Consider the following 18,653-nt stretch of genomic DNA (forward strand, 5'->3'; position numbering starts at 1 on the left):
CCAAAATTTTGAAGATGAAAATATTTCTTCTTAACTCCCCCCTCCCAACATTTAGTTTCAATAAATTAGAAAATAAATGGGACAACATTTTAAACCATTTCAATGATATGAAGAGGAAGCTCAAAGCAGAAGTAGTTTTGTATTATTGTCAAATAATGAATTGACAAAGAAACTTAACTAAACAAAAATACAACTGCGATTACTGCATTATAAAATTGCTATTTTATGTACAGTTTTTTTTTTTTTGGAAGATGTTGTAGTTTATGCAGCTTTGCAGGATAAACTGCAACTTTTTGCTTTAAAAAAAATTGTTTGAATATACAAATGCCCCCCCCCCCCCCCCCACAAGATATTAGTTTGGGGCAAGAACATCAATCATTTTTCGCCATAATAAAATTCAAATTTATTTTATAGTTAATGGCTGCAACTATTATAAAATGAGCAAAATAATTAAATGGTATTCTTTTTATTAAGCAAAAATCAATTGATATGTATACCTATTACAACTCTTTCACTGTACTGTTCCTTCTAGTCTTTCATTAATAAATTTCTTACAAAGTTTATAAAAAAAGGTTTAATGATACTTTGTACATTCTGAAAACAGACATTTTTCTTCAACACTTTTGAATGCAGAAAATAACATAACTTGCTTAATCCATCCTCGTTTTTAAAATCTTAGTTGTTATTTTGTCTTTTTCACTGAAAATAAAATATAAAGAATCAATAAATAGTAACTTTAATACTGAATTTTGTTAAATAATGATAAAGAAAAAAGTAGAAAAACTTACATTACATGTACTATACCTCCCCAGCCAGAAATAGCATCCCTATCAAAAGCATTTACTAAAGCTTGAGATATTTTTTCAAAAAGATCTTCCGGTTCCTAGAGGTGAAAAATTCTAGCTTAAATAATCATAACTTGATAAGCAAAAATTAGTAACATTTACATTCATTTTGAAAATTTCACAAAAACTAGACTGAGCTGTAGAGAGTTTTAAAAGTAAAATAATTCAATGGTTTACTATATGCACAACCATAATTTTACATAATATGGTCATTGTGGTCCTTACATGTATATTGTGTTCCAGGGTATGCACTCTAGGGTGCAGGATTGCATAATTTTGGCAACGTTTCCTATAATCCCACTTAATAAAAATCCCTTTGCATGCTGTTCACCATTAGTGGACAAACATTGAAAGATTGAAAATTCTCATCTCAGGTTTTCCTATTTTTCATGGATTACAATAATTTTCAACTGTTATGAGGATAAAAGTTTTCAGTATTTTGACGGATTTCCATTTAAAAAAAAGAAAAGAATAGAAACTGTGAGAGATAGAACAAGATAAGAATCAAAAAGTAATAAATAATCTATGAGCGAGTTAAATCGGGGAAGCTGAGTTGTATTTTATGTTCATGCTTGAAAGAAATTTCTACTTGTTACCTAATACTTTAAAAAAAATCTTAAATGAAAAGAAATTTCTTATAAATATATTTCTTAAAAAATCATTTCTGCAGTGCATTTGTTAGTATTTTCTTTCTTTCTGTTGAACATTTTTCGTAGAAAATAAGTTAGAAAAAAAAGTGATGCATTCAATATTTTTTACTTACCCTTGAAAATTAAATTTGGGACCAATTAATCTTTTTGAAAAACTTCAGTCGTGAGAATTTTTGCAACTATTACCCTGACAACCACTTCATTATTGTCAATGAAAAGAAAAATCTAGCAATTAACAGGAAGAAAAAATTGAGAAGAGCTTTATTCTTTTAGTTCACTGAATGCTCTTAACACCTTTGGAACTGAGTTAATCTTCTGCTCTTTCTCGTACCAAACAAAATTTTTTTTAAGCAAAACTTTTTTGGAGGCATCAATACATTTTTTCATAACAATTGAGAGTCTTCATTAGCACACAACTCAGTAAATATTTGGTTTGCAAAAAGTATCTTTCCAATATATGAGATATTGAAAGAGAATTTCATGTTAATCATGTTAATGTCGATATGGAGAGAATAAGGGAACATTCTCTTTCGATGCTAAGCTTATTAAATAAATTTTGTGCCACATGATACGCAAATGGTTTGTTCAACTAAATATTTAAGTAAAAAAGTTTAAACAATACTTACTTTAAACAAAACTTTTGTTAAAGTTAAGTTTAAACAATACTTAACTTAAAAAAAAAAAAACTACTCCTACTTCAATTTAAAAATTTCAAATTTCCACTTGTTGGTCAGGTTGAGAAAGTCTCACCTTACTTTTTTACATAGAAACTTTTGCAGTGCTTATAATAAAGTTAGTAGTTTACAATCTCTGGCCAAATGTTTAGACGCACCATGGGATTTTATGGAAAACATTAATTATCAGGTGATACTGTACAGCTATTTGGTTTTAACAATATGGTGAAAAATATGAAATGTATTTTCATATTATTCACCACGTAAATATCTACAGGTAACATCAATGAAACATCGTAATTATAGGAAAAATATGTATTTATTAGAGTTTGAACAAAAATGAAGAAAATAATGAACAGTTAATATTTTGTTGAGCCACCTTTAGCCACTATGAGAGGTTTAATTCTGTGTGGTATGCTATCAATGCAAGACTGTACTGTCTTATGCATTTCAGGATGATGATTCCACACATGAATGATCGTTTCTAAAAGTTCAGTTTTGTTTGTAATCACATCTTTAGCCATTTCTCTTTTCATCAGCTCCCACACGTTTTCAATTGGGTTCATACCGGGGTTATTTCGCGGCCAATCCAACATATTTTTAATATCACAATACTGCATATAAATTCGTCCAAAACGTTGTTTAAAAAAAAAAAAAAAAAACAACGGAGCGTCTAATAAATTGGCTAGGGACTGTAAGTTACAGAATAAAACATTCAAATAACAATAAAAATATACCATATCAGGTTCCCACAATGCTTCACACATTCCCTGAGCTTGTTCAGTAGCTGTACCAGCAACAACAAAATCTTCTGTCATATTTATGCACCCAATGACATCCATGGCAGAGATATAAGGTTCATAAGTGATTGGGTGCAAGCCAGCTATCACGGGTTCCACAAAAAAAGGTCCAAACCTTTGAAAAAAAAAAAGTCTATTACTTCACAGAAATAATCCAAAATTAAGCATTTATTACACAAACTGTTAAATTGGATTGTATATTCAATTTAAATATGGTGCTCTATAGTGTGTAACCATTTTACTGAGGCACTGGACTAGCAGTGAAATGTGTACTTTAGAGCAGGGATGCCCACAGGGGGGGATTATGGCGCAAGTTGCGCCATCAAAATTTTTGGAAGGATTTTTAAAATTTTTTTATTGATTTATTTTTAAGTTGTTTATTTTATTTAATTTTGTTTATATTTCATTTCATTTATTTATTTAGTTTGAGTGTGTGTCTCTCATTGGTGTAGCACTGAACGTTTTTAATAAAATAATAATAATTAAAGGAGTAATAATAATAAAAAAAAATAAATAATATATATTTTTAAAAAGTAAATACAATAAAAAAGAGAACTAAAAACTAAAAAACTAATATTTTAAAAAAGTAAATAAAATTAAAAAAAAAGAAGCTAAGAATAAAAAAGGGAAAGAGTGTTGAGATTTTTTTTTTTTTTTTTTTTTTTTGGGAGGGGGGATAGGCACCTCTGCTTTAGAGCCGACTAGGCATGTTAAATTTCCGTGCAGTAGGAAAGGTTTTTCTAGAAAAATTGATTTTTTAGAAATTAAAATGCATTCAACAGCTATATTTGCTTAAAAAATATAAAAATGAGTTATATGCAATACATGTTTTATCTCCTTTTTAACAGATACATACATAAAACTTATACTATTTAAAAATTAGCCAGTAAATTTCTTTGCTCAGAACACTAAAAGTTATTGATGTTAGTCAGATCATCAGTCAACCATTAATTTTGAGTAAGGTGTGATTCTTGTATATTGTTAAATCAGATTATATAACTTTTTTTCTGCAAATTTTAAGGTTTTAAATACAGTTTTTTTTTTTTTTTTTTAAGTTGGTTATGTGCATTTATATATGTATGTTCTTGGGCTGAATTTGTAAATTTTCCTGTACCAGAATGCCAATTGAGTGCCAAGTAGTGACCAATTTAGTGTGAAACATAAATTCACTTAAAATTTTTGCTAAACATTTCTACTGATTGATATTATTGACATGCTAATTCTGTTCTGTATATAAATCTACAGTGAGAAAAGTAGCAAATAATTTTCAATTTTCCCCCAATCGGAAATCAACCCCTCTGGAAAAAAAAAAAAAAAAAAACTGGTGTTTCCAAAATTAATGGGGCTTTTCCTCGACCATTAACATCTCCAGAGCAAACCAATGACAAAATCAACTTATCAAAATACTAAAGAACAGAACTTGCAAAAAGAAATAAAATTAATAACATTGATTATAAATTAACCATATAAGATCTATATTCCTATTATGGTAACTGTATTAGTACCTAATAATTTTCTTTTATGCTAGGTTATGGCAAAGTCTAAAACGTTCATTCATGCCTTTTTTATTTCCCCAATTAAAGTACATAATTATGAGAATTCCAATCTATTTGTTTTTTGGCTTTTGTCGTACTTATATTACAGCTGGTTAATTGAGAGTCTACTGCACTTTTTTCCTTCCCAAAAATTTGTGATCCCTTCAACATATAAAGCTTGAAGGAGTACCTAACTTTTTTAAAAATTTGAATTTTAGCTAATCTTTACATGGTTAAGATATTACTATCACTATTACAGGCTGCAATTGAAAAGTAACTGAACATTTGCTGGAACAACAATTTTATTAAACTTTTTAACAAGTGCATTAATTATTCTTCGAGATACGTCCCTTGAGCTTTGATACACCAATGGTAGCGGTCTTTAAACGGTTCACAGACTTTTTAAACGTTCTTCCGGGATGGCATTTAGATTGTTGGTTACTTTTTTGAAATGTTTTTTGAAAAAGAAGTCCAGAGAGACATGTCTGGACTGTAGGGGGTGGGGAAGCACTGTGATGCCATGCTTGGCCAGTTAGGAGCTGCAGACGAACACAGTGTCAAAAGGAACCTGAAGGGAAGGCATGTCCAGTCGATAGCAGACATTCCAAAAAAAGTAACCAACATTCTAAATTCCGTCCTGGAAGACGCATTCAAAAAAATGCTTTGAACTGTAGAAGGACTGCTATCGCCAGTGTATCAAAGCCAAAGGGATGTATCTCAAAGAATATTAAGTGCATTTGTCAAAAAGTTCAATAAAATTGTTGTTCCAGCAATTTCGATCACTTTTCAATCCCACCCTGTATGACCATTTTCAAAAGCATTTTTTTTTTCAATCAACAAAATATCTGAACTGTAAAATTAAAGGAAGTATAATGAGGGTCCCTCTTTGTTGGAACATACAAAGAACTTTGCCACTGGGTATGTTGCAGCCGACGCTTTTTCTCTCCTTTGACAAGTGCAGGTGTAAAAATGTTTTTTGAATATAAGAAACTTGCATAATTTTTTTAATTTAAATAAATGTGAAGTATTGCAACAACACACCTTTGTTCATAGAGCATATTTGACACAACAGAAGCAAATGTTTTAGGTGTCATCTCTCTCCCTTCTCTAAGTTCATACATATTCAGTCGAAATTTTAGCTTTTGAGATCTGTAAAAACAATAAAGTACCTTTTAGAATACATACTAAAAACAAACATGTTATAATTTTTACATTACTAAAAATAATTACATAATGAAATATTAAAGAAAATAAATAACCAGGAAAAAACAATTTTGTGCCAGCAAAGTCATTTTTGAGTCTCTGGAGCAATCTAACTTTTATAAACAAAATAAGCACAATTTTCAGAAAAGTTATGCCAGAGAAACACATTACTAAAATAATTTTCAATATTTTTTGATCAAAATTATCATTTAAATTGGGACCAATCAAATTTTTAAACTCTTCCCAACACTTTTTAATTTGATACTGCCAGTTACAAAAAAGAAAAAAAAAATTGCTGAATGTATTGTATATACAATCTAAAATCAGTTTTAGGAGTCTGGAGATAATAAAGAATTTAGATCCTAAAAGAACTGCAGAAAGAAATGGACTAAAAAACTTTTTTTTTGTAACCATGAAGATGATTGGAAAAAGTTGCATGCCAAGTTGTAAACTCGAGTTTCATAAATTTTAATAATTTGATTTGAAAATTTTAGCATCAAACTCCATTCACTGCTTTATTATTCGTAAAAACATTGTGGTAACAACTACAACCTAAGATTTACCATGTATAGGGTCAGGTGGGGTGGAAAGGGTAGTTTATTATTCTTTGAGTTACAGGAAAAAAAATCCAACTTAAAAAAAAAAAAAAACACTTATCTTATTTACAATTGTTCACTTTAATGGCAGTCTTCTTGAAAGTTGTATTGTAAAAATCAAAACTAACTGATATCGTTGAAACTTTGTTACCAGGATTTTGTTTGAATTTAGATTGCATTCTATTAGTTATTTTCATTTAAGGAAGTCTCCTTTGTCAACTGAAAAAAATCAGAAAAGAAAAATTCTATTCATTTTAAGAAATACGTTTAAAAAAAATTAAGTGGGGTGGAATGAGTATAATATTAGGTTTAATGACATAGGCTGTGGAATTAACACGTTTTCTCATTAAAAGTTTTTCTCTAAAGTAAGTTTTTATATTCTGAAGTCCTTATGTTATGGTTGCTTATGAACCATATGAATAAGCAACTTATGCTATGAGTTGCTTATGGTTGCACTAAATCTGGTTGGATGGAATACAATCTTTGAAAAATGGTTCAAACTTTTTGCAAGGCATCTGAAAAGACATGCAAGCTGTCTGACATATGAAATGGTAAAGCATGTTATCAATAATGAAATTATCATTTGCCTAACCGCCTAATCCGAGTCATGCCCTTCAACCACTAGACAAACCCAGAGCCGACTAAATAAATTCAAAATCAGCCTGATCAAACTTCCATTCCACAAAGCTATAAATAACTAATTATGTACCAGTACATTATCTACAGGAGATTGGGTGCTAGTTGAATACATTGCTAAGAAATTTAAAAAGTATTTTATTGCTCAAGTTATAGAATCTTTAGATACTTGTGCTGATGTTGTAAAAATTCTTAAGAAGATGGGATATTTTTTCACCTTCCCCAATAATGTGAAAATGGAGATTGAAGAAGAACAGATCATCAAAAATCTGAGTCAGCCTCAGTAATCGCACACATATACCTTCAATTTGCAGTGAAATTACAGACTATATTGTTCAATGGATTTTTACCCTTTTATTAATATCTCTTAGTGAAAAAATAATAAATAAATTCATGTTTTCACTCTGAAATTTAATTTAAATATTACTACCCATTTCCCCCCACCCCATGGGGTGGAATGGATATAAAAAGACTTTGAAATAACAGCTTTTTCACCTAAACAATAAAAGGTACAGATGTGATATACCCCCCCCCCCCATTTGGCGACATCCGATTTTTTGCACAAAATTGAAATATTTTTTCTCGCCAATGAGGCGATAACTTTTTAAGCATGGCATTCCTGGCGAAATTAACCCGTGTTTTGCAACCCGAAGCAATCTAGTTCAAATTTGTTTACTTGGTTTAACGCAGGAGAGATAGGTGTTGTTTCGTGCAATATACCTTACAGGAAAGCTTATTTTGTGTTAGTATAAATTCAGAAGTTGTGTTTTGAAGTAAAAACATTAGAAAATGCCAGTTTCTTCAAACGTCAACGTTAATTAAAAGTTAACTCCAACGTGGTGTGTATCTGTAACGTGTCATTGTCTTTTAAGTATTGTTTTAGACTGAGTGTGAGGATTTATATCATAAAAAGGTAAGTTCTTTATTTTAGAATTCGAAAAAAAACTCTCACTTTCGAAATTCTTTATTTTTACAAATCCTTGAGGGGTTCTTGTAGTTTTTAACTTATTTTTACGGTATGTAAATTAATTTTACAAAAATAGTACGGTTATTTTGCTCTAAAAGTTAATTCTTATCGATGCCACGAATTATTTAGACATTCTATGAACGTGCCTCCTTCAGGTACTGAATTTCTGAAAATAAGTTGACAGCATTTTATAAAAATATAAAGGTGTTATTTTATGTAAAATATAATAGGTATTTTGAAAGCATGTCTGGATAGCAAATAAATGTATGGTATTTTTGTATTGTTTATGTTTAAGATGGTTCTGTTGAGACATTTTTTACTTTTCATACATCATACATTTGAGTAACTAAGCGCTTTTTTGGCTGAAATAGTTATTGATTTTGGGGATGTTTTCCGCTTTAAACATCGCGATTTGAATCGCTTTGCTCTTTTTTAGCAGAGTATGAGAAAAGTTTTTGTTCGATGAAATGCATATTGGAAAATAGCTTTTATTCATTGGTGAGTTGTTATAATTTGTCAATTTAAGCATTTTAAATACTTTCTAGTAATTGTTCTTTGTGTACAAAAACTTTCTAGTTTCTGGTATTTTTGAAGCGTATATTCGTGAGGTTTTTTGTTGTTGTTTTTACAGTGGCGCCGACTCCATGGGGCCTGAGGGGGCCCGAGCCCCCTCAAAAAAAATTTTGAGGGGGCAGAGCCCCCCCCAATAATTAAAGAAAATTATTTGCTATTTAATGCTCTCTAAACTCAAATTTGTCTTAGTATTTTTGTATTTTTCTTGTTTGAAGATAGTTACCTTGTAAAATACATTCCGTAATGAGTGGACTTTCCCACTTAGATTATGATTCCAGGCTTAGAAGGCTAAAAATGTACAGTCTTGAGCAAAGAAGAGACCGAGGGGACATAATTCAGCTGTTTAAATTTATTAAAACGAAAGATGTTACGGGGCTGAAGTTTAGCACTGAAAACAGGACAAGGGGTCATTGTTTTAAGCTATTTAAATCTCAGGCTGACATGGATATTAGGAAAAATTATTATTTTATCAGGGTAGTGGAACCTTGGAACAGCTTACCGGAAGAGGTGGTAATGAGCAAAGGAGTAGGCAGTTTTAAGAGGGCCATTGATCTTCACTGGGGATTGTAAATTGACTAGGACCAGTCTAGCTGGGCCAGAGCCTGTTGCTGGTCGTCACTTTTGTATTTGTATTTGTATAAAACAAATAATTATTACGGTAAAAAGCAGGTTAACTGAAAACGAGTGGTGTGGATAATAATAGTGTTATGGTGCTGCGAGCACTTAGAATTTGTCCCAGTGTGCAAACCTGGGGATAAAGTCTGTCCGATCAACAATGCGGCAGAAGCTATTGAACAACTTGACGGTTCTTCATAACCACCGAGATACTTTGGATGAATTGAATATTCGACCAGTCGTCGACTTCAAATTCAGTAATCTAGTCAGGCGGTCGACATTTGCACCTTTCTAAAGACAGCCCTAATATTGGTGTTTATAGCAATTTTAAAAATCTCTGTAAAATAGAGAATTAACTACAAACATAATGTTAGATTTAAAATTTCGAAATATTAGTACTATTTTATTACTGTATTACTATAGTACTGCATTAATTATTTTCAAATACTTAAATATTTTTAGGGTATAAGATCCTATAAAAACCGGTTATTTATATACTATATTAAGTTTATTAACTAATATTAAACAAATTAACTTTGGGATATTATTTTTATTTAATGAACTCTGAGCCTTATTCAAAGCAAGTTTAAATTAGCTGTTTCACTTATTGATCAAAGTGCGACAGCAATATTTTATGAATTAGTTTTTAATGATAGTTTAAGATATATTTAAATATAATTTCAATCTTTTTACAGATATATATTCACTGTTCTGTAATAGTCTAAAAACAAAATTATTATACTATATATTAAATTAACTTTTTACGAAAATACCATACAAGTGGGTTTTTTTTTTCTTTTGCGTTTTTCAATCCCAAAACATGTGTCGAGTTAGCGAGAGTAGAGTTTTCGGGATTCTAATGTTGATAATATATTGCTCTAAAACGCTTAAAAAACTGTAAAACTTACTTTTTCCATCTCCAATTTAGAAAATTTCCCGGGGTTAGACCTGCGGTATGTCCCCCACCCAACCAATATTTTTTGTGGGTAGCCGCCACTGGGATGCAAGTCAAATGCCCTACTTCATATCAATGTCTAGCCACGGCACTGCACGAGGACTTCCCGAAAATAGAACTGTAAAAATGTCCCTCACTGAAGACAAGTGACATGATCTAATTGAACCAGAAGATTTGTGTACCAATTTAGATTGACTTTGAAAACGTCCTGCCACGTATTGTTTGTTTGTATACATCAGAAAATATGTAAATTGGAATTTTCAAGGTTCAAAAATCTGAACTTCTATTTTTTTTTTGGAAAAAGGGCGGGGGGGGGGGGGGGGGGGGGGGGGGGGGGGGTCCGTGGGATTACATACCCCCTGGATCACCGGTGACATTTAGCCCCCCCAATAATTTTTGCAAGTCGGCGCCCCTGTGTTTTTATATATATTGTGTTCTGAAGTGCTTTGATCATGTTTTTTTTATCTGATTTTTTCCTGTTGGCGCTAAAAAAGCATTGCTAAGAACGATGTATGACATATGTCGTCGTACATCGTTTTCTTGGCGACGCTTTCTTGGCGCCAACAGGAAAAAGTCGCCAAGGGTGGGGTATATCACATCAGTTCCCAATAAAATTATTTCAATAATAATAACTATGGATATTTAAAGTGTATTGTTGAAATGTAAAAACTCATCAGTTATAGTTTTTTGATTGTTAGATATCAGATTTGAATAGCTTGATAATCATTTCAAAAAAGTCTCTTTTTATAACTATTCCACCCCACCTGACCCTACTCACATAGAAATTGGGAAATTTAATACAAAAACTAGAATTAAGAAAAAAAAATTGGATGGTCAACTTATACCCGGGGCGCGATTTAGGCACATTTTCCCTAAAAACACTAAAAACACTCAACATTTTCACGATTTTGGTTCAACCCTTTTAAACAAGTGCTCAAGACGAAAGTATTGAAACATCTTAATATAATTTCACATGGTCTGGATGAAATAAAGAAATTACAGTAAAAAACAGACTACCCGAAAAATGCTGGATTTGCTATTTTTCTCTACAGTTGGTAGTGTGGAAATTAAGGCTCATAAAAAAAATTAAAGCAATATGGCTACAACAAAGAGTGATAGTGGACTCAAGTAAAATTTTGGACTACAAGGAAGCTTTCGATATTGTGTTAGTTTGTTGGCAAAGTACTTTAATTTGACTTTTAATGCTTTTATTTGATGGATTATTTTGTTTTAAATGCTTAATTTATTTATATGACAGATTTTTCTTCCTTTTGATGGAACTTCTAGTTTTGTTTAAAAGTTAATTTAAAAGAGAATAATTTTTGGTATCACCAAACAAGTAGTTTTAAATGAAAAAATGATCAAATAAGCTTCGTTCTACCATATGATTGAAGTGAAAAACCAACATAAAAAAAGCAAATTCTCAAGAAAATACTGCAAAAACAATACATTCTCAAGAAATGCTGTCTTTTCTCAAGAATTTATGCTTTATTTACATCGTTCAACTAATTTCTATGTAATTTTGATCAAATATGGCAACAATAAACTAAAAACGATTGTCAAGACTTAATTGGGACTTGAGTTAACCTATGGTCAAAAAGTACGTTCTTTGCAAGCATAACATTTTTTTTACATTTAAAAACAAGTTTCTCTGTAACCCTAAAACAATTGCATACAATTTTTTATTTGAAAGTTTTTTACTTTTATAACATTGTAAATCATCAGTTAACGGTACATTTTTAATTTTTTCTTTGACACAAATAACTTTAGTGCACAAACTCTCATTGTTTACCGACAACTACAGAACATGCATTAGAAAGGCAACAATTTTTTTAAGAGCAGAAACACAATAATAATAAATCTATATCAGATATCTTACACAGTTGCAGCATCTGTGGCTAATCCAGGCAGCCCCATGAATAACCTTGGTCCCATTTCATAGATCTTTTGAAAATCCATAGCAACAGTTTGAGCTCTGACACCAAGCCTTCTGTCAGCTGCAATAGCAACACAGTTCTTGCCAGTCATGGCAATGACTAAACCTCCATTGTAACTGAATATACTCTGCAAAAAAAATTATACTTTCAGTAATGAAATAGATAGATAGACTTGAAGGTCGGGCATTGGCTATTGATTTCAAAGCTTATGTTCGACGACCTTGACCGATAGGTTGATCAGGTGACAGCTAATGATCACGTGCTTCAATCAACAGCTTAAAACGGTAACCGGTAGATCATAAAATGCTGCTGTTGGTAACCAGTTGAGGTTGTCGAACCAACCAAATTGTTAGGGGCCATTTATTAATTACATAAGGTTGATTGTGACCATTTTTGACCAATCTCCCTCTACCCCCCTGTAAGGGTAGGTAAGATTTTTCAAACCCCACGCCCTATTCTTACGCAAGATTTTATTTTGTTTTTCAAAATTATGAAACGTTGAAATACACCGCCAGCTCAGTCAGTTCCAGCCGAGGACTGCAGTTTCATGCTTATTAGCACTCAGCACAGCATAGAGATGACTGAGCTGGAGATGGAAAACTTCTTAAAGAAGCCAAGAGTGCCAAACAAACTGGGAGCTAATACAGAATTAGCACTGACCAGACAAGTGACCAAAGTAATGGTTTGGTTCAACTCGAAGATTGAAGGCAAGGCATCAGGGTTGGCCGGATTGGACCCAATGTTTTTTTCAGGGTTCATACTCTATTTGGATGAAAAAATTCCATGACTTTTCCAGGACTTCATAAACATTTTCATGATCTTGTTACATGAAGAGAATAGTACAACATAATATAAAACTTGCCAATTTTTTCCGGAAATTAGCATTAGCCAGGGGTGCCCCCCCCCTTTAAGGGTACACCCCTCAATATCACGCGGACCCCCCTCCCATTAAAGTCAGAGCCCTCCCAAAGATGAGAAAAATACCCCTAAAACACCCCCTTAAAAATTTCAATGGTGTAGTCTGCGCCATGACCCCCCTCCCCCAGGTGGGTATCCCTGCATTAGCAAAACTTCTACGTGAATGCCGCTACCTCATCGAAGCACTTACTTGTCATTGAAAAAATATCAGTGTAAACCTAAAGTATTGTCTTCTTCGTATAAATTTAAGTAAAGTAATAATACAGTGAATGGAATATAATGATGCTTAAATGTCTAAATTTTTTTTTGATTTTTTTTTAATAAACAGACAGAATGATAATGAATGAGGCAAAGTTTGAATAACTCATTACTAAGTTTCCATAATATTTGCTTCAAAAGTTGCCTTTTAGTCTAAACTGCATTTAATCATAATAAATTCATGTTTCTAAACCAGATAATTATTTAAAAAAAAAACATTCCTCAGTAAATAAATCTTTTGATTCAAATCCACCTTTTCAAATGTATACATAAATTAATAGAATTAGAAATTCCAGAACAAGTGTTTTATACCTGACATTGAACGTAGCAGAGTGGGTCGCATGGATTCGTTTTGCTGGCTGTACGTTTAGCACTACTGTTTTAGAGTAAGTGTTAGAATTCCCCATTTTTGTATTTTATCGACTGCCTAAAGATCTTCATTTTCCAAAACCTTCAACCAATTAAGATAAACTCTTATAAATTTAATAATGAAGTTTTTACGAGTGATGGAAATAGACTAGGATGCAATTCAATTGCGTTATTTTGACTGGGCATGACAAAATCAAGAACGTGTAAGTTCGCTACTACAGAATATTAAATTGAGAAAGTGTTGAAAAGAATAAATTCAAAATGAGTGATATCAAAGCAATAAAAACATATTGGAAAAAAAAAAAAAAAAAAACAAACGAGCGGCTGCTACAGAAATGGATGCAATGAGATTTCAAAATTCAGTTTGTTCAATTTTCCAGTTTTAATAGCATTATGTGCATTAAATCACTCAAAATTTCTAATGCTCTTTGATCTATTGTTGTTTTCTCTTTACCCAGGACATTTTTCCATGACTTTAAATAATTTTTCATGATTTTGATTGAAAATTTCAGTTTTCCATGACTTTTCCAGGTCTGAAATTGGCTTAAATTTTTTCCATGACTTTCCAGGATTTCCATGACCCGTACGAACCCTGTTTTTTTTTTGAAAAAACACATTTAAAAAAAAAAAAAAAAACATTATTTAGCCCACTTTTGGATTTTTAAAATTTTCTGAGAAGTTTTAAAAAGAAATTTATTAATTTAAATATTTTCACAATTTAAACTTCTTTTTTATTTGTTCTTCACCACAAACAATGGACATAAAAAATGAATTTTGAACTTTGATAGTATTTCTTAATTCGTCATGGCATTAAAAAAATACTTCAAAGATTTTTAATAAATATATTTAACTTTTTTCTTTAACTAGTCAATAAATAACTCGAATTATCTTAAGTCCTGTTACGTCTGATTTTCTCAATATTTGTAGATTGTACAGAGGAAACTACTGAAGTTCTAAAACTTATTGAGAGAAGGCCTTCGAATTCTTTCCTTAGTCCCCAAAGATTACCTAAAGCCGAGTTCTGAATACTTCAGCTTCGAATTTTTTTCGGGGAAGGGGGACCCTGAACCCCAAGGTCTGAAGTTGCGCTTTTAAGATTCCAGTTTCAGAATTTCGCCTAAAGAGAGCCTCCTCCCCATTGACATTGCCAAAGACAGCCTAAAAGTTTTAAGACTTAATTACAAACACTTTTCGGGAAAGTATCCCAAACTCCCTTTCTCTTAAGAAACTTAAGTATAGCCTCAAATAGTTTTTACTACATCAGCTACAAAACATTTTCAGTTTAGAACACCAAAACAATCTCATCAATTCACCAAAGATTGCATAAATTAAGTGTTTTTTAGGACTCCAGTTTTCCCGTTTTTTTTTAAACCTCCCCACTTTTACATCATTCAAGTAGGCTCAACATTTTTGACTTTTCAATTTTTTTGCAGAGGAAATCCTAAACTTCTAGCTTCAAAAATGACTTTCAATTCAGTTTTTTGATATTTTATTCTGGAGCCCTTGAGTATCTACTCCTCTCCCTCGTCTTAGATTGCCCAAAATACAAACGTTTTATGACCTTAGAATCGTGGGCTAATTTACGAACTCACTCTTTGCAAGAACAGCGTTTTTTCGTAAATTCGTATTGCCGTTATTTTTCTAGTTTCCTTTTCTTTCTCTTCTTCCTTCCCCTCATATTTCCATTCTAGCGAGTGTTAGATTTAAAGATATTAGAATTTAGCGATTTCTCAAGTCTAAGAATATTTTACCAGAAACATGTCGAAAATGCAGGAACAGTTGCCCATCGGTGTTTCAAAACCAGCTTGAAAATTTTCCCTGATTCTTTCCAAAATTCCCATTTTCACTAAAATCTTTAAAGTCCCTGATCCTGATGGTTCCGGTTTTGCCTGGTGTGTGGACGCCATTTACTGTGCGTTTCATCCTGTCAGCAATCATTCTCAATTGGGGATTCAGATTCAACTCTAGGACATTTTTTGAAAAAAAAAAAAAACGAGAGGATGATCGAAAATGGAAAGAGAAAAGGCTAAATTTTCAAATAGAGATGATAATTTCGATAAATCATGGAGAATAATGAGCAACTTCGCGGTCTGCAATGCAGTGACTTGGAATTAACATTGCAACCTAAAAAAAGGCTAATGGCGCGAGTCTAAAAGCCACTCCTCCAAAAGCACGTTGCAAACAAAACAAGCCCATGGTGGAAAATCGAGATAATGTTGATGTAAATTCGTGGTTATGGAACGGTCCAGTAATTAAAGCATATTTTTTAAATACTGAATTTTTCTTTTTTAAGCAAAAACTGTAGGAAAATCATCGAATTTCTTTCCGTCCCGACCTCCATCTCCGAAAATTTTGTCCAAGATGGAAATCTATCCTGAGACGGAAGGTCATGCAAATATGGGTATGGTAGATGATGGCACATTTATATGTGCATTTTCGCAGGTTGGCATTTAATTCTTTGCATCCTTTAACTGCTTAGCGCCAATTGTCTGTTTTGCCTAATTTTTGAGGCATCAAAACACTAGAAATTTCAGATTTTACAAGTTAAAATTTAAATCAGAAAATGTCAAACATTAAGCTAATCGCAACCAAATTTTATTATGCTTTGGACATGCAATTTGTATTTATGATTTTAAATTGAAATGACATCAAAACAGAAAAATGATTGGAGAAAACACTGAAAGTTGCTGCCGATTTAACTTCAAATCAAAGAAAAGAAAATATACCATTCTTCTTTCGAGTTACAAGGCAGAACCACCGAATTTGTGAAACTTTTCTTCCCAAACACAAATCGCCGAATCACTCTTTAACTGTGATGAAACGTAACCGTGAGACATTATTGCCAAAAAAAAAAGTTAATCTTTGATTTGAGATGTTTTTGATCTCATTCCGGAAATTTCCCCGGAAATTGCTCAAAAATAGTACGATAGGAAAGGGTATGTTTGGTCTTAAGCATTATAATAGCAGTAAATCCCTATCTTGTCTTTCAAATGTCAATATTTTTAACATTTCCGTGCAGTATTAATATAGAGCAATAAAATACGATTTGAGCTGTACGAGCGTCCTCTTGTGGCTACTTTTTCAACTATTCAAACGGCATTATTTACGATTTTCAGAATCAACATCTTTCTTTAGAATGTTTATTGATGTTCGGTGGCTGTCATCGGTCGGTCACAATCAGATGATAATGTGATAAAATATTTTGCGCGTTTAGTTTACTTTTGAATAGAAAATTGTATAGAATATTTTTCTCATTGTAGTCTATATCTCAGTACCTTTAGAGAAAACTTTATTGTTAATGAACCGTTTATAACATTTTGTTTGTGAGTTGAAAATAATTCAACAGTTTAGTTGCTTAACAAATTAGATTCAAAGTAAAAGTGTTCTATGAATTTATTATTAAAACGTTTGTTTTAAATCCTTCAGATTTAATACATGTTTTTGCATAAACTGTACGACTTCTGACAAAGATGAAGTCTAGTGAAACACCTGTTGTTAATAATTCCGAACAAAACTATGGTATGTTAACTAATTAATTATTCTATTCTGACAGAATTTAGTTTCATTATAAATTAAATGTATTTAATGCGATTCACTTGCAAAATGTAGGTACGTTCTGTTTAGTTTCAATGCATTTTCTGCTTCTTTTTTTTTAAAATTCAGAATGATTTAAAAACTTATTATTATTTTATTATCAGTTTTTTTTTTAAATTATAGATTTTATTTTTAAACCAGTTATTGTTGAAAAAGAATCGTATCATATGCATGCTTTCAAATTATGGGTGATAAAATTATGTCCCATCTCCCAAAATTCACCAACTTTTTTCTGGCTTTTAATTGTAGGGGAAGGTGGGGCACCTTATGATACTTTTTAAATAATGGTTTTTAGAAATTTTATTTTCAAACCAATTTTCACCAAACTTAGCTGAACATGCAATTTAGACACTTTTGCTTCAATGAAAATTTATTTTACTCTATTACTTCATCAAAACAAATTTTTGTAAAAAGTCATTACAATGTCCAGACCTGCCCCACTAGGTGGGGCACATTGGGAAGCCAGAATTAATCCTAATAATTGTCATCTTAAATTTTTGAACTCTTATTACTTTTAACATTTTCTACTGCTATTTTGATATTTTAAAACTTTACGGAGAAAGAAAAATCAATTTTCCGTTTAACAGTAACATTAGCCATTTTTTCAATTTTAGTTCATTTAAACTCATCAAATTTATTAAGAGTACAATGAAATAGTCTTTTTCTGTGCTGGTGACTGTGGCACCAATCAGTCAATAGACTTGGGTCAGTGCCACAACCAGCCTCACCACTGTGTGTCCCAACCTGCCCTACTTAGATTTTTGTTATATATCAACTTTTTAAAAGTTAGACGTAACAGCACAATACATTTTTTAACTTTCAAATTATTCTGAAAGGACATATTTTAATTCTCACATGCTCAATTGAAATTATTTCATTTACAACTTAAAATTTTTTATAATGAAACCATTTATTAATGCGATTCCAAACCTTTCAAAACAAAGGGAGTATTTTACATTGATTGTTGATTGATTTTTATATTGTACATATGAACGATGATAAAATAGAAATGCTCCCAAGCGCACTTTTTCATCTAAAGTGTCAAGAAAAAGAGAAAGTTTCTGAACATTAAAGAAAAGGTCAAAATTCTCAATGTGCTTGAACACTTAAAAAGTGCTTCGAAGGTAGCCTGACAATTAGGTATGAGTGAATCTTCAATATGTACAATTAAAATTTAAGAAGAGGAAATCCATAAAAGTTCAGAACTTGGTTTTAATACTGAAGCGCACGGAGTAGTGTCTGAGCAAAATGCAAACATCATGAAAATGGAAGCTGCTCTTTCAGTCTCTTAAAGAGGCCAGAAAGAGGGGTGTTCCAGGCTTGCATATAATATAGACGAACGCCCAAACAGCGTTCGCAGAAATTTTTTGGCTCTGCAGAAATATTTTTATAAACTACTAACATTAATTTAAAAAAAAAAATCTTTTTTCAGAATCTTGTGCAAAATTAATCTACAAAACAATGATTTCTTCTTGACGCAGTACGTGATCATAGTACACTAGTTGCTTAAAGACAAAGGAGTAAACGG

At 31.7% G+C, this 18,653-nt stretch overlaps 2 protein-coding genes across 2 annotated transcripts in view; one reads left to right on the top strand and one right to left on the bottom strand.

Moving 5' to 3' along the window:
- Positions 1-559: 559 nt before the first annotated feature.
- Positions 560-16,383, bottom strand: LOC129222298 (proteasome subunit beta type-3-like). The gene is made up of 6 exons (XM_054856785.1): positions 16,258-16,383; positions 11,929-12,113; positions 5,546-5,653; positions 2,907-3,084; positions 789-883; positions 560-699 (listed from the first exon to the last, which is right to left on the bottom strand). Exons 1-6 carry the CDS (start codon positions 16,258-16,260, stop codon positions 651-653), a joined length of 618 nt encoding a protein of 205 aa, XP_054712760.1. The 5' UTR covers positions 16,261-16,383; the 3' UTR covers positions 560-650.
- A 618-nt stretch (positions 16,384-17,001) lies between these two features.
- Positions 17,002-18,653, top strand: part of LOC129223337 (choline transporter-like protein 2) — a 66,994-nt gene continuing 65,342 nt past the window's right edge. The window contains exon 1 of the mRNA XM_054857904.1: positions 17,002-17,050. Coding sequence (XP_054713879.1) covers positions 17,002-17,050 — 49 coding nt within the window. The remainder of the gene's footprint in view (positions 17,051-18,653) is intronic.

This window comes from Uloborus diversus, chromosome 5 (genome assembly GCF_026930045.1).
Source record: "Uloborus diversus isolate 005 chromosome 5, Udiv.v.3.1, whole genome shotgun sequence".
Taxonomy (NCBI): Eukaryota; Metazoa; Arthropoda; class Arachnida; order Araneae; family Uloboridae; genus Uloborus; species Uloborus diversus.